The sequence below is a fragment of the Strix uralensis genome, chromosome 3 (genome assembly GCF_047716275.1).
Source record: "Strix uralensis isolate ZFMK-TIS-50842 chromosome 3, bStrUra1, whole genome shotgun sequence".
Lineage (NCBI taxonomy): Eukaryota > Metazoa > Chordata > Aves > Strigiformes > Strigidae > Strix > Strix uralensis.
The window spans coordinates 128,026,105-128,038,743 of record NC_133974.1 but is presented as its reverse complement, the minus strand read 5'-3'; the positions used below and the strand labels follow the sequence as shown (position 1 = coordinate 128,038,743).

The following is a 12,639-nucleotide window of genomic DNA, read 5'->3' as shown; positions in this document are numbered from 1 at the left end:
ACCAGTATGGCTACAATTTGATCCAATTCTTCACCCAGCTCCACTGCTTTCATGTCACTACAACTTTGCTTAAGTAAACACTGTATTAGAATAATCAGGTCCAACAATCAAGCATTGTAAAGAAATCTTGCTGTCACTCTACTTAACACATTTTTCTGGCAAGCACAAACGTCCTATATGAATACTTTAGACACTTGCAAATTTTTTACAAGAACTGGGAAAAACAGTGAGCATTTTGTAAGTATCAATGTAATCACTAAATGGAAAAGTCATTTCAGGTTAAAACACAGTAGGCTCAATACAAGCTTTGAAGGGAAATTAAACAGCATTCAAACAAAAAGCAGACATGAAAACAAAACAAGAGAAGAGCTTCTATAATTTACCAACCTACTGTTCTGCAGAGCTGCAAGCATCTGGCAGCATGCAGAACTGTTACCTATCTGATGCATCAAGAGAAAACAGTATTAGTTTTACAGGCAACTTAACCAGGAAAAACAATGGAGTTTAAATGAAAATGCTAATGATATCCTTCACTTAATTTTTCTAACAATATACAAAATATTCCCAGTTAAAAAGATAACCACTGCATCCAAATAGATGAGCAAAAACACAGAAGAGAGCACCAAGCAGAAATGATGACCAGAAAACTTAATAATCAAACTGAACAAGAGACCCAAAGACTCAGACAATTAAAACATCTGAAAAAAATAATCGAGTAACCAAAATATTCTGCCCTTCCTTGTTCTCTCAACAGTAATAAATATCCTTTTTGTGGTAGAGACTCCCTGAATTAGGGGAGATGCACTTGGCAACAGACTATACTTCTCCTAGCTCACACTATCACTTCCTTACTTTATCTACTGTCTCCTCTCCACTACTCAATTATTCTCTCTCCAGAAAGATGTTACAATACGTTACAGAAACATGACAAATCAGAATTGGATGTATTTTTATAAGAGCCTTTCCTACAATTTGAGATGATCTTCCTGCTTTTTTTGTGTTTAGTTACAGAAAAGGCAGACCAAACATTACCAGACAGCTTGTCAGGCTCTGTTAGGCAATTCAGCCACATTACCAGTAGTTACTGTTGGAGAAAAGATCAACCATCAGGGCTCTGCCTAGCAGAAGCGTCGTTAATAGATGAGGAGGTAGTTGAAAAAGCAGCTGGGCACTGTAATCATTAGTACAAGCACTGAAAGCTCACTGTGTTTCTAAAACTTCTCCTCCCAATCCCTCTGTCAAAAAACACAACCAACCAAACAAAAAACCCAAGCTACTCAACCATATAACTGAAAGAAGCATCAAGAAGAAAGATGCCAGCAGAGTGTTACTTAGACAGAAAAACAAAGCCGAGTCTGGGCCAAGATCCTCTTTAGGTACTACTATGGATCAGACTCAGGAAAGAAAGTGACATGGATTCCAATAACACCCCCAAAATCATGCAACAAAGGAACTGCTATCCAGAGAATTTGACTGTAACAAAGCGACCGAAGAAAAATAATTTGATCCAATCAATTTGATTCCCTCGATTCTGCTCTCCCACCATTCCCAGGAGAGGACTGCATCAGTTAGACTGCATTCCATTTGAGCAGGAAAGAGGGAGAAAAATTTTAGAGCTGCTCTTCTCTTCACACTTTACACCTCCAACATCCAAAATCCTTCCCTCCCCTTAAACATCCTCCCAGCTTCACTTGCTTTTATTGGTAATGGAATTCCCATTCCAATTTGTTGAAAAACCTGCAATATATGTGTCACAGGTAGGTTTTTAAGCCAAGTGAACCTTACAGAGCTTCCTATAGGTAAAAAGAAAACCGTAAGAGAAGTTTGCAAGATGACTGATCATAAATAATTATATTTAGACAAAAAAAAGTTAAAACACTGTGTGCATTCAAGAAGTAGGTTAAATGAAAATCCTACCCACTGAATGTCAAAAGAGACCAGGTTGTTTGTGCTACTAATGCAACAAAAGACAACACAGTTTTGGAAAAGCAAACTGATTCACACATCAATATTGACTAGTGCACAAAGCTGGAATTTTGGTTTTTTACTGGAGATCAAAGTCTGCAACCTCAGGAGGAGAGGTGTAACGGGAGAAAAGATCTTATCTAGATCCAGGTTAGAGCATTTGCATTCACCATGAGTAACAGAGCTGTCTGGAATACAAATGAACCTCAAGAATAAACAGGAACTATTACTCGAAGTTTAACTGGTCAGATTAGCTAAACACTACACTGCACGTGTCAAAGCAGCACAGCAGTTAGGTAGATGTCAGAGCAAATGCAAGCAGTTAGGCACATACATTTGGATGATCCTTACTTATGCAAACATATGTCTAACGACTGTACCGCCAGGATCTGAATACCTTGTTACACTTGTGACCAAGTACTCAGCCAGTGCTATATGCACTCAAATAGATAATCTGCAAATGAAAATGAAGCTCTTGAATTTGGGAGGCATATCTGCTACTGTTCATGACATTACTAAACAACTAGACTGTCCCCATACATACAATGAGACCCTATATAGTTCTGCTAGATGTTCTGCAGAGTGTAGGTAAAGGCAGAGTGTTACTAGAAATCTCAGAAAGAAAGAAATCATTAATATGTGTAAACAACTTTCTGCCTTAACAAAGCATCTGGAATTTAAATATTTACAGCCACTCCTATTAAGCAAGAACTGTTCAGGATGTAAAAAAAGTAATTTGAAAGCACTTACTGGCAATCATTATAGTTTTAGAGTTTCCTCCTAGGCTATCTTTTAACAGCCAAGTCAACACAGAATCCCTGTAAGGCACAAATACTTGTTTCTTCTTTGAAAGAGGATTTGTTGCATCCTGAGATAAATCAGCTGTTATGTGGAGATAAAAAACAAAAAAAAAAGGCAATTATGTATTTTCATTCATTTTCAAAAACAGTATGCGTTAGGCCACTATTTATCAAAGTAAAAATGAACAGAAGTGTAAGTAAATAAACAAAAAGGTATTTAATGACTAAAAAAAAATCCCAAAACAGACAAGCACAAAAACCAGAGACTTACCTAAGGCAGAAATTACATTTCCCAGAGTAACCAGAGATTTGTTAATATTCCCTCCTTCCTTTAATCTAACCCCTGTGGCACCGGTGGCATCTGCTCTCTCACTTCCAGCAAGGTCTACCAAATGAATTTTGCTAACAGTTTCACAAGGCATTTCAGAATCAAATTTAGCCTACAGAAGAAAAAAAAATACAAAGAAAAGTATGTTAAACTACAAAATTCTGAAATTTTACTGAATCCAACTTAGTGGCCTTTGCCATGTCCTGGTTGAATTTAACTTGTTTACAATAGCAGAGCTTCAGAAGACAGATGTATTATAGGTGCCACAGAAAGGCATGTGATCATGAATTGCTGCCTAACTCCCACACAAGTAGTTGCTTCTTGAAACTGTAACATTTGCAACTTTCTAGCCACTTACGCACATGCACTGACAACTGTGAACTGGTATTTACATGATGCACAGTGAACACGTGCTGCATTCGTTTTATTAAGCTTTCAACATTTATATTGTATTTATATTTAGCTTTCAACAAGTTATAGTACACAGACACATTCACACTCAATTTCTCCCCCTGCCTCCAAGTTCAACTAAGTAGCAATTGAATTTTACTCTACGATTTTAACTGAGGCTTCCTCCCAATTTTTATCTTAATTCGTATAAATCAACTCAGTTTTAAACTTCCTTCTACTTATGAAGTAGAACAAAACCTTTTGCTGCCTGACTCTCATCCTCTTCCAAAAGCTTTGCAATGAGCCATTCATCACTAGTGAACAGCTGGTGCACAGGATTTTGTGTGTGTGTGTGTTTTTCTGGGGGGAGACATGCAAAGTTCTGTCAGGAGAGCGAACCACCTCTATGCTACCTTCTCTTCACCCAGCAGGTTATCCATGGACTGTCTAAAAAGTTCCCCAAAAACAACAATGAAGAGCAGGAGTCATTAGAAAAGGAGTTTACTATATATAAACAAAAAGATCACTATGCTCAGAGAAAACGTGTTAAATCGCTCCATTATTCCATCAGTAAATCAAGGAATATAAAGAGATTTCCAATAGTAACAGATGAAGAGTCAACAAGAAAATACTCAGAAGACATTTCCACACAATACAATTTAGGCCATGGAAACAGGTTTTTTTCATAAACCTTGGATAACATCAGAGCGTAAAAGGGAGCCCATGTTCAGCTCTGGCTGAAGTCTCACACAACATGCCCCTCACCCACCCCTGTCACAGCACCATCATCAAACATGCCAGCACTGGTCACTGTTATTCAGCCTGAACTCCCAATAATTATCTCCTCAAAATCTATTAAATACCATTTTAAGTAATCACATTACACTGTAAATTTTGAAGATTATCATTACTGATAATTCTCAAAACAGTATTTTCACACTTTTAAACTTCCCCTATCACAAGACAACAACATACTCATTATGACAACATTATTTTTTAATTATCATATGAATTATGGAATGTAAACACATATTAAGACAGGGGGTTTTGTTTTGTTACCTGAGTGAAGTTGATCGTGAAAATGGCATGCGACCTGCTACTGACATCATTCATTCCAGTTGCAGCCGTTGTTCTATTTATATTTCCTGCATCCATAAGTTCCTCTACATCAGTATAATTTTGCACCAAATGTTTAGACAAATCTAAAGAAAAGCAGAGTGTTACAGTATGCTCATACATGCACTAGATTTTCTTTACAAAAAGATTCAAGTTACCCTCACTACTGCAAAGTATTGCTGCAATTAGTGTTTATTGTCACACTTGTTTATCACTTAAGGATTGAGGCCTCATGTGAAAAATGGAGAACTTGCACATTTACAGTCAATTAAGAAAAAAACCACGCAATCTTGCTAAAGTATTTAGTGCAATAACATAAGCATAAACTCTCCAGAGACATGAGCCTTCCCTGGTAGAGGACAGATTAAGACCTGATCCTGATAGGTACTTTCCATCTAACTACTAAAGATCTATAAATTATACTCAACAAATTCTTAAAATCAATTGCATCTCTTATTTAAAAATGTGTTATAAATCTACAGATAAAAACTGTATACATATAATAATCTTAGAACTAGGAAAGCAAGTGAGGATACAAAATGAGAGGCTATTCTTTAATGCTTTGATATAAAGGAAAGCACTGCATCCATCATCATTTATATTTTAAAAGATAAAAATGCCCCATGTAATTAGACATGACATTTTAGAATATATAAAGGTAGTAAAATATCCAGTGCAAAACACTGACAGCATTTTTACCCTCAACATATGGTCCCTCTTTTGGATGTTCTCGTATTCGTAAATTATTAGTTTTTGATGACTTCCGTCTGAGAAGATCTCTCACACGTTCGTTATAAATTTCCAGATAACTGAAAGAAAAAGAGTAGAAAACCACTGACTGGTTCAAGGAAAAGTCATGTTAACACTGTATTTGAAAGCAAGATGCCTGGAAAAGCAAATGGATCCAAAATTGGCTTAAGGTAGTAATGACTACAGCATACTTGTATCATAAGGAAAAAAGCCATAAAAGCGAGAAGCAAACAGAAAGCAAGCAGACACTAGCAAGATCAAGATCCCCTAATGTCAGCCTGAAATAAACGGTAAAAAGAAGGAAGATGCTGTCCAGCAGAAAGGCATTTTCACTATCATTTAAATAAAGCAAAATGCACAGTTGTTAGATTGAAGCTAGAAGTATCATGTATTTTGACTATGACTGCCAACAAAAATCAATTACAGGACTGAGGTCAAGCACGGAAAGTTATTTGAAAAACCACACACTTTTCTCAGAGATAAAGTGAAAAGAGGGTTGTTTTAACTGAAACAAGTTTGATAACCAGCAAACTATTAACGCACCAAAACGTACCTGACTTCTGTTCGAAAGGATGCCTCATTCCGCTTTGTTTTTTCACTTATTTTGCTGAATAATCCTTCACAAATTCGAGGTATTAAACCTGCATCACCCTGCAATAACAACAATTCTTATTTCCAAGGCTATATACTCATGCACAATATATTTTGGGGAAAAAAAAAAACAAAAAAAACAAAACAAAGATCACTAGTTAAGAGTTCCAACATCCAGAAAAAAAGGGAAAAATCCAAACTTTTCAGTGAATAATCTCTTGCCCTTTATTTAACTGCAGTCACCTTGCCACTTTAATCCTCATGTGTGTGTTGGAATGTATATACTAGCTCCAGTTCTTTGCTACTGGGATTTATTTTGCACCTCTCATTTAGTTTGAATAATCCCAACTGTTTAAGGCAGAAACTGGCTCCTCAGAGCAATGTATAAACTGCCTTATCTCAATAGTATCTTTTCTAACAACTTCTATCTCATTTCACTATGGACTTGGCAACATCTGCAGATAATGGGACAAGAGCCATATACTTGCATCCATGAGCCATTCTCAAACCCCCAATCCCCAGCTCATAGTCCTTCCTGTCTTGAAAGATGCAGCAGGTCCTCTGGATAAATTAGCAGGCAGTAACAAAATTAAAACTACATTCATTGTATCCCACAATGCAGCCAAATTATATTTGATATTTAACTTCCAAATGCTCAACTCTGCTGTTAAAGAGTTTTTATATACAAAAGCACTCTGTCAGTTTAATAAAGCAAACTGAAGAAACATATTCCTTCTCACAGATCCCTACAGACTATGTGGTTTATTAGCAGGGCTGCAACTATCCTTTACAGGATCCTTGCCACTTCAGCTAACACAGCAGCCAGCAGCAGCAGGATGTCATCACGGTTAAGCTGGCACTCGAGAATTGAGCCTCATCCCAGGCAGGCTGCTGCTCCACCACCGACGTCCGACACATGTCAGACTGCGAGGCAGCAGCTAACACCGCCGAGATATCCAGAGACTTAGCGTGCAGCTCTCCTCTTCCCACGGCTCCAGGGAGACCCTTTTCCAGCCAAGCAGCAAAGGCAGTAAGTCAAAGCCAGGGTTTTCCCCAGCAGCAGAGAGGAGCAGGAGAATGTCATGCAGCTCTGGTCTCAGCTGACAAGGGGCTGCTTGCTCCCTGCTGCCCCCTTCCCACTGAGTCTGATCAGGTAGATGACCAACTACCTGCTGGGCATACCTCCTCCCCACCACTTCAGGAAGACAGCAGTGAGTGAATGTGGCTCCCAGGAATAAAAGGAGAGGACATATACATACAAATGAGCTTTGGGCTCAGAGCTGCAAACTCAGAAGTCGCTTACAAAACAGTCTGTCAGCTACAATTTGCCTCCAGTCCAAAAATGCGTAAGAGATTTGATGCAATGGACTAATTCTAATTCTATGCACCGCTGAGGCAAGAAATGTTCTTGCTTAGAGTTAGGGGCCTTGTAATTAAGTAGGAGACAAATTAGGACAAACCAGACCAAACATCCAACGTGAGCATAGCCCAGGCACTCCAGGCACCCAAGAGTTTGCCTGGTGGGATTCTACAGATACCTGGCAGGAGGAAAACACAAACACAGTGAACGCCCCTGCAGGACAAGTGTTCCATGGGCAAAGATTTCTCTTCTACTCAGTCCCCCACATAAAATCTGACCCTTTCCGCCCAAGCTCACTCCAGTCAGCTCCCATGGTGGTTCCCTCTGTTCTCATTCTTCAGCTTCCCCCTGCATTCTCTGTCCCAGCAATCTTCTTTCAGGTGCCATCTCTGAGCTCCTCTTCCTCTTTCCTTTGCCCAGATACAGTTCCCAATTCATCATCCAGTCTCTTTTTCTTTTTTAAAAAAAACATACTCTATCCCTCCATTTTACCCTTTTCCAGCTGCTTCCTCCTCTTAATCAGAGCCTCTCTCCTTCTCAAATCAGGCTTCATTCTTTGAAATAATAATCTATTCTCTCCTTCTGTCATACCTAGCCCTTCACCTGACTGCACCTTGGTTTAAAAAAAAAAAAAAAGATAACCCCTAGATAAAGGGAGAAACTTGCAGCTTCATCAGGGTCTTTTTGAGACAGTTGCCTTTGGTAACAGAGAAGCAGCCTTTCCTAATATGTATTGATCTCTACCTCCAGACAAAGTTTCAGGGTTCAGTGCTGGAAATTCCCACACACATTTTATTTTTTTTTAACACAGGAAGAAGAAAAAGACTTTTCTTTCATCTCATGCGTGGGAACACCTGAATGGTTTTAATTAAAGCTTAAGGAAAAAATATGAAAGATCCATCACAAAGTTTTAGGCAAGTCATTAGTGTCTGACATAACTTAGCAATTGCAAAGAGAGTCTTAAAATAGGAAATATTAGCTCTAATTGAGTAACTTCAACCATAGCAATATAGTGATGAGAAAGGAAGAACACACAGTTCCCAACATATTTTATCAGTAAAATGTACATCTTACAGAATGTACGCTCTTTATTAGAAGCCATATTTAAACATTTTCTCCCTTTTCACCCCCTACAGCTCCAGGGCAGGATGAACTACAGCTTTGACAGTTTTCTTCTAGGTTACAGACTTTACAGTCATGGAAATCTGTAGAACCAAAATAGGTGGTTCACTCCAGAACTGAATTTTATCATTAAAAGCATGTTTTCCTTCTGTGCTATCTAACCAGAAAACTCCTTACTGCAATTTAAATGTACTGTTTCTTACCCATCTACCTTGGACATAGGGAACAAATTATTCCCTTTCTTTCTGCGGAGCCTTTCACATCTTGGAATACTTTTGTTCCTCCACAGTCTTCCTTTCTCTGCATACGCAAGTCTGACTTTCCTGACAGATCACATTTTACAAATCTCTGATCATTTCAGTATCTCTGCTCAAGACTTATTCCAACTGGTCCACATATTTCTTGAAATGATTGCTGCACAGTATTGCAGAAGAAGCCTTCCAGAGCCAAGAACAGCAGATATTGAAAGCAAAATGACAACAGAATTCATACTTTGTAAGGAGAAGTAGAGAAAAAAGAAAATTTATTTCCAATTCAAGTTTTCTTACAGCACTGTAGTCTCTCTGACAGGGCCGTCAATTTTCAAACATTTAACTTGGCGGCTGAGTATATTTTATACGTGCTCTGTACAAAGCCAGATTAAAGTATTTATGTATCATGGCAAGAAGATTAGACCTTTATTATTGAATAGTGTCAAACAAACTTCAGCACCTATTCATTTGCAAAATGTCTTGATGATTGCGGTCATTACATATAGTGAGGTAGTCTCATAATACTGTCACTTTTATAAATTTCTGAAATAGAAATCCACATCTAGGTCATAAGATCTTTTCTGGTTACAAAAGTCTATTCTGCTTACCATATTGAAGTTAAATATAAAGCTACTTATTCTGTGGCAACTGAAAGAAAAAGATTTACATCTAATTTACTCTCCTAAACTAAAGGAGGTGCAAAGTGGCCAATCTTACTACATTTCAAAAGAGTGATCTATGTAAGGAAGGACAAGTGGCAATATTCCCCTTTTCAGTTCTGCTGGAAGAAGACATGATGTATTTTTTTTCCCTAGGATTAAAGAATGAAACCTGTAGAGGCTGCCTGACAAACAGGTTTCATCAGTCGGCCCTTTTAAACCGCTCTACTCCCAACAGTTTAGAGGGTTCTTTCCGTTCTTGGATAGTCACAGAGGCAACTGCTCCAGGGTCTTCACTGCAGTACTCAACAGCACCTAACCCTTAAAATTAAAGTTACTGTATCATCTCATAATGGTTTACTGAAACTTACATTTAGTTACTCTCATCCCCAGTTTCTACTTCTCACTTGATAGTCTTCTCTGAACAGGGGTCAAGGAACTATTGTAAACTTCCGACCCTTCGAAAGAGATCTAAAAAACAGACCTCTTTGGAAAGAGCTAACTTTTCATGTTCTCAAAATCAGCATCTTAATTTTTTGTCTCGTGTTGGGCATAGAAAATCAGCAGTAATATTTGAAATTATTGGGTTTGTTACTGAACAAAAATTATTGCTTTTTGTCCAGCATAACAGAGCACTTAAAGACACTTCTTCCAACTGTCAATATCTACCTATAAAAGAAACGGCTTCTAAAACCTCTGATTGCTAATAGCAGGTATGACACATGGGGAGTCAGTAGCATACAGACAGGATTCCATAAAAAACATGCTCTTGCAATAGCACAATTTCAATGCATTGCTACAGGATTAAAAAAAAAAAAAAACCTACTCAGTTGATGTGGGAAGAGTGGTGGACATTGTCTACCTGATTTCTCCAAGGCTTTTGATATGGTTCCCCAAGCCTTCTCCTAAAGAAACTGATGCGTTATGGTCTAGACGAGTGGTCTGTGCAGTGGGTGGGGAACTGGCTGACAGGCCGCACCCAGAGGGTGCTGGTAAATAGCTCTTTTACAAACTGGCAACCTGTCACAAGTGGGGTCCCCCAGGGATCCATATTGGGCCCAATGCTGTTTAATATCTTCATAAGTGATCTGGATGATGGGACCAAGTGTATCCTGATGAAGTTTGCTGACGATATCAAACTGAGTGGGGAAGTGGACACTTCAGAAGGCAAAGCCACCCTGCAGGAAGACCTGGATAGGCTGGAAGAGTGGGCTAATAAGAACCTTATGAAGTTCAAAGGCAAATGAAGGTTTTGCATCTCAGAAAACATAATTCAGGAGTGCAGCACAGGCTGAAATCTGCCCGGTTGGGGAGCAGCTCTGTGGAAAGGGGCCTGAGGGTCCTGGTGGACAACAAGCTCAATAGGAGTGGACAGTGTGCTGCAGAGGCAAAGAGAGCCAATGGGTTGCTGGGTTGCATCAACAAGGGCATCACCAGCAGAGATAAAGAAGTCATTACCTCACTCAGCTCAGAGCTTCTCAGGCCACACCTGGAATACTGTGTTCTGTTTTGATCCCCACTACACAAAAAAGATGTGGCCAGGCTGGAGAAGGTCCAGAGAAGGGCCACAAAGATGCTCAAAGGACTGGGCAGCCTGCCATGTGAGGAAAGGCTGAGAGAATTGGGCTTGTTCAGCCTTGAGAAGAGAAGGCTTAGGGGAGACCTTATCCCCATGTTCCAGTGTTTAAAGGGTGGCTACAAAGAAGTTGGAGACTCCCTTTTCACAATGAGTCACATGGAAATGGTAATGGGTACAGGTTACTCCAGGGGAGATTCTGATCGCACACAAGAAGAAAATTTTTCACAATGAGAACAATCAACCACTGGAATAATCTCCCCAGGGAAGTAGTGTACTCCCCAACATTGGACACTGTTAAGATTCAGCTGGCCAGGGTGCTGGGCCATCTTGTCTAGACCGTGCTTTTGTCAAGAAAGGTTGGACCAGATTGTCCTTGAGGTCCCTTCCAGCCTGGTATTCTGTGATTCTGTGAAAATACAACATACCGCATTTCCCATCATAGTGTAGGACTTCCCAGATCCAGTCTGTCCATAAGCAAAAACACAGGCATTATAACCTTCAAAAGCAGATTTAAGCACATCTGTACCAAGATTTTTGAAAACCTAAAAACAAAGAAAGTTTTTTAAGATAACAGAAGCTCAGGGAAAAAAGTTGTTATCAGTAGAGCATAGCAAATATTAAACAATAAACTACCATAATATAAGCTGTTGGCATCAACCAATGATATTTACTATAGGACAGGAAATTAGTAATTCAAATAAAATATTTGATTTTACTTTAGTTTGCAGCACTGCAACAGTATATTTTCTACTTCTTTTTCTGTCAGAAATCTACTTGACATGAAGAACAAAAAACGCTACCTTCTTTCTATAGCTCCAATTTCTTTCAGCAGTCTCAGATACTTTATTCACTTTTCCTTATTGTTAATATCTACTCACTTTTTGTATCTTTACAATGCCCCTTCTCAAAAGGAAATATTTCAGTGATCCTGTCAGTTTCTTGGTTTGTGATTTTGGAGGGGTTTGTTTGTTTGTTTGGTCTTAGTTTTTTGCTTTAACCAAGTGTAAGAAAATGGCCCATTATTTTCTCTGTATTTCCTCCCTAACTGGCTTTTACATACTGATACTTTTTAGGCTGGCAAACATGGAAACATGTTTTCTATATGGTAAGTGACCCTCTTTTATCAGCTAGCCCGTTCTCTTTTGTCCTCAACCTTACAAACTGGTAAGGACACCTCCTCCACATCCCATAATATGGGAGGGTGTTCTCACCTAATAACTTCAGCTCTCACCAGATGCCTTCACCACCTTTCTCTGCAATACTGGCTGCAGTATCCCTCCCAGATTCCTGACCTTTTATTATCATTACCCTTCATTTCCATCCACACCCCACACTGGCCCACTGGGCAAGGAGTAATAATTGGTGCAGCATTTCTCTCAATGAAAATATTTATCTGGGTCTCCCAATTCAGACATGATTTTCAAAAATCTCATAGATGCTTCACATAATTTGGTTACTAGTCCACAGTGTATGTGGTTTAAATTAACCAAGATGCACAAGTCATTATTAATAGTGAATGGCAGAGGCACAGTATAATCATGCTACTCCTCCCCTGAAGGAGTGCTAGGTAATTTCTTTAATCATTAATGCTCAGTTGCAGTATGCCTTTGGAATACTTAATTTGACCTTCCCTTGAGCAAAGGAGTTACAATGCTGTCATCAGTTACACTTCCCAAAGAGGAAGAGTATAAAGATCAGCCAAAGCACAATTTCCCTTTCGTTTGTCAC

The 12,639-nt window shown here is 38.9% G+C and overlaps 1 protein-coding gene across 6 annotated transcripts in view; it reads right to left on the bottom strand.

Moving 5' to 3' along the window:
• Positions 1 to 12,639, bottom strand: part of KIF16B (kinesin family member 16B) — a 142,252-nt gene that overhangs the window by 109,479 nt on the left and 20,134 nt on the right. For all 6 annotated transcript variants that reach the window (XM_074864366.1, XM_074864367.1, XM_074864369.1 and 3 more), the window contains exons 4-9: positions 11,337 to 11,453; positions 5,903 to 6,000; positions 5,299 to 5,408; positions 4,543 to 4,685; positions 3,037 to 3,205; positions 2,716 to 2,847 (exon numbers count right to left, since the gene is read on the bottom strand). In XM_074864366.1, coding sequence (XP_074720467.1) covers positions 2,716 to 2,847; positions 3,037 to 3,205; positions 4,543 to 4,685; positions 5,299 to 5,408; positions 5,903 to 6,000; positions 11,337 to 11,453 — 769 coding nt within the window. The remainder of the gene's footprint in view (positions 1 to 2,715; positions 2,848 to 3,036; positions 3,206 to 4,542; positions 4,686 to 5,298; positions 5,409 to 5,902; positions 6,001 to 11,336; positions 11,454 to 12,639) is intronic.